Here is a 3,265-nt window from a genome sequence, read left to right on the forward strand (position 1 = left end):
TTTTTTTTTTGTTTAGATAAATGTTCTGATTTCTGACTAGAATTGAACTGTACCTTCTTCCGAATTGTGTGTAGCTTTTAAAGAAATTCTGTGGCTAGGGGAAGATCAAATTAGATTGCGGACTAGTATTGAATTTAATATCCAAACTTCATAGGAAAGTTGAAACTAGTTCCGATTATAGCTAACGGTGCTTACTAGTATTTTCCCATTTACCCCACCCGAAGACAGAAGATTTGAAATTGCCCATTAAAAATCAAACTTGCCCTAATTATCCACCAACAACTAGAACAGCTTATGCAAGTAAGTTCTGGCAATATATTTCACAATGTGCATCAAAACAAATTAAAATTAGCTACCGAGCTAAAGAACTTGTTCCATTTTTGGTTTTGTTAAAAGAAATAGAATGAAGAAGTTCGTTCAAACCGAAAGCGTCTGCAGCATTAACATTAAATTCTTAATTAAAAAATCCACGCCTTATGGCCTCTAAGTACGGCTTAAAAATGATTTAAAAAATCCACGCCTTATGGCCTCTAAGTACGGCTTAAAAATTATTTAAAAAATCCAAGCCTTATGGCCTCTAAGTACGGCTTAAAAATTATTTAAAAAATCCACGCCTTATGGCCTCTAAGTACGGCTTAAAAATGATTTAAAAAATCCACGCCTTATGGCCTCTAAGTACGGCTTAAAAATTATTTAAAAAATCCACGCCTTATGGCCTCTAAGTACGGCTTAAAAATTATTTAAAAAATCCACGCCTTATGGCCTCTAAGTACGGTTAAAAATTATTTAAAAAATCCACGCCTTATGGCCTCTAAGTACGGCTTAAAAATTATTTAAAAAATCCACGCCTTATGGCCTCTAAGTACGGCTTAAAAATTATTTAAAAAATCCACGCTTATGGCCTCTAAGTACGGCTTAAAAATTATTTAAAAAATCCACGCCTTATGGCCTCTAAGTACGGCTTAAAAATTATTTAAAAAATCCACGCCTTATGGCCTCTAAGTACGGCTTAAAAATGATTAAAAAAATCTACGCCTTATGGCCTCTAAGTAGAGCTTAAAAATAATTTAAAAAATCCACGCCTTATGACCTCTAAGTACGGCTTAAAAATGATTTAAAAAATCCACGCCTTATGGCCTCTAAGTACGGCTTAAAATGATTTAAAAAATCCACGCCTTATGGCCTCTAAGTACGGCTTAAAAATGATTTAAAAAATCCACGCCTTATGGCCTCTAAGTACGGCTTGAAAATGATTTAAAAAATTCACGCCTTATGGCCTCTAAGTACGGCTTAAAAATGATTTAAAAAATCCACGCCTTATGGCCTCTAAGTACGGCTTAAAAATGATTTAAAAAATCCACGCCTTATGGCCTCTAAGTACGGCTTAAAAATGATTTAAAAAATCCACGCCTTATGGCCTCTAATTACGGCTTAAAAATGATTTAAAAAATCCACGCCTTATGGCCTCTAAGTACGGCTTAAAAATGATTTAAAAAATCCACGCCTTATGGCCTCTAAGTACGGCTTAAAAATGATTTAAAAAATCCACGCCTTATGGCCTCTAAGTACGGCTTAAAAATTATTTAAAAAATCCACGCCTTATGGCCTCTAAGTAGAGGTTAAAAATTAATTTAAAAATGGAAACCTTTACTCATCATTTAATCCGCACTGAAGTTTAAATCGAATTGTATACTTCGTATAAATAATTCCGCCTCAAAGTATGCTTTGAATTTTGTTGTTATTTTCTAAGTTTTTTACATTTGTATTATAGTGAAGCACAAGGTATTTTTGGCGATTAACATAAAATTCTCCTCCCCTCATATCTCCCCCTCTCCTCTCTCCTATTAATATCTGACTACAAATGTACCCCTCCCCATGACTCATTTGCAGATTATGCTTTTGGGAGACCTTGCAGCATATTTTGCTGAAACAGGGCACTGAACCTCAACTTAAGGAACCTGAAACATAGTTACGCATTTATATTTCTCCCCAATTAAAAAAACAACAACTTCTAATGGACTAGTACCGTAATATTGAATTAAAATTAAATAAAAATAAATTTATGAAATTTCATTGGGAGAGCAGTTCTAAAAATAATCTGCAAGTTAATTCAAATTTGCGGCAGCCAAGAATTAAATGTTAGTAGCCGAACCAGTACAACAAATTATGAAATTACCAAAAAAAATATTATTTTTCTTTGGTGTATAAATACGAAGAACAGAAGGCCTAAACAGCACAGTTCTCCACTTGTAGAATATTTGTCTAATCAAAAAACTCAAACATGATTAAATTCGTAAGTCTAAGAAAAAAGTGATCCTCAGGAAAGTAGCAAAAAATCTCTAATTTTTTTAAATTTCTTCGCAGTTGGTCCTTGCCCTCTTCGTGGCCTTTGCTGCTGCCAACGACAGTGATGTCCATGCCGAAATCAAGTCATTGAAATCCGATGTACGTCCCGATGGCTTTGACATTGCCTTGGAAACTTCGAACGGCATTCACGAACAGGCTTCCGGTGATGTACATGGTAATATCCACGGCTCCTATGAATATGTCTCACCCGAAGGTGAACACGTTCAAGTCTCGTATACCGCTGATGAAACTGGTTATCATCCAGCCAGTGAACTCTTGCCAACACCACCACCAATTCCAGAAGCCATCCTTAAGGCCATCGAATACATTAAGGCTCATCCACCAAAGGAAGACCATTAAATTCGTTATGGCAGAAGGATAATTTGGAAATCGAATGGAATCGGAAATACAACAATGGATATGAGTGGATACTACTGAAATGTGATATTAAATGAATATTATAAAAAAAAAACTACAACAACACAATTAGAAATCGATAAAATAAATAGTTATTGCACACATTAAATAGAGTTTGGTTTTAATTTCAAAAATCCGCGCCAATGTTGGCAGTTTGAAAAAGTATTTTTTAAAAAATCCTCGCCTTCGGTGGCAACTTGAAAAAAAGCTATTAAACCAGTAAGGAAAGTAGTAAAATCGAACTGGGCCGACTATATGACAACCTTCACTACTTTGGGTATATTGTACATATGTATCCTTACAATTCCTTATGGAAGCTATGGCTGCATCTGCATAAATTTCAAGAAATTCTAATAACGCCATTCAAGCCTCAATTTGATACGTTGTGCAAAATTTCGTGTTAATCGGACAAACATTAGGCGTTTGGTGCACCATTTATGAAAAGTCGGACAAAAATGTATATGGGAGCTATATATAAATCTGAACCGATTTTCACGAAACT

At 34.8% G+C, this 3,265-nt stretch overlaps 1 protein-coding gene across 1 annotated transcript; it reads left to right on the plus strand.

Moving 5' to 3' along the window:
• Window positions 1-2,281: 2,281 nt before the first annotated feature.
• LOC133331740 (larval cuticle protein 4-like) lies at window positions 2,282-2,706 on the plus strand. Its single transcript, XM_061540117.1, has 2 exons — window positions 2,282-2,293; window positions 2,356-2,706. The coding sequence occupies exons 1-2, from the start codon at window positions 2,282-2,284 to the stop codon at window positions 2,704-2,706; spliced, it is 363 nt and encodes a 120-aa protein (XP_061396101.1).
• Window positions 2,707-3,265: the final 559 nt, after the last annotated feature.

This window comes from Musca vetustissima, unplaced genomic scaffold (assembly GCF_032173495.1).
Source record: "Musca vetustissima isolate MV318-11 ecotype Yass unplaced genomic scaffold, APGP_CSIRO_Mvet_v1 utg139852, whole genome shotgun sequence".
NCBI classification, from domain to species: Eukaryota; Metazoa; Arthropoda; class Insecta; order Diptera; family Muscidae; genus Musca; species Musca vetustissima.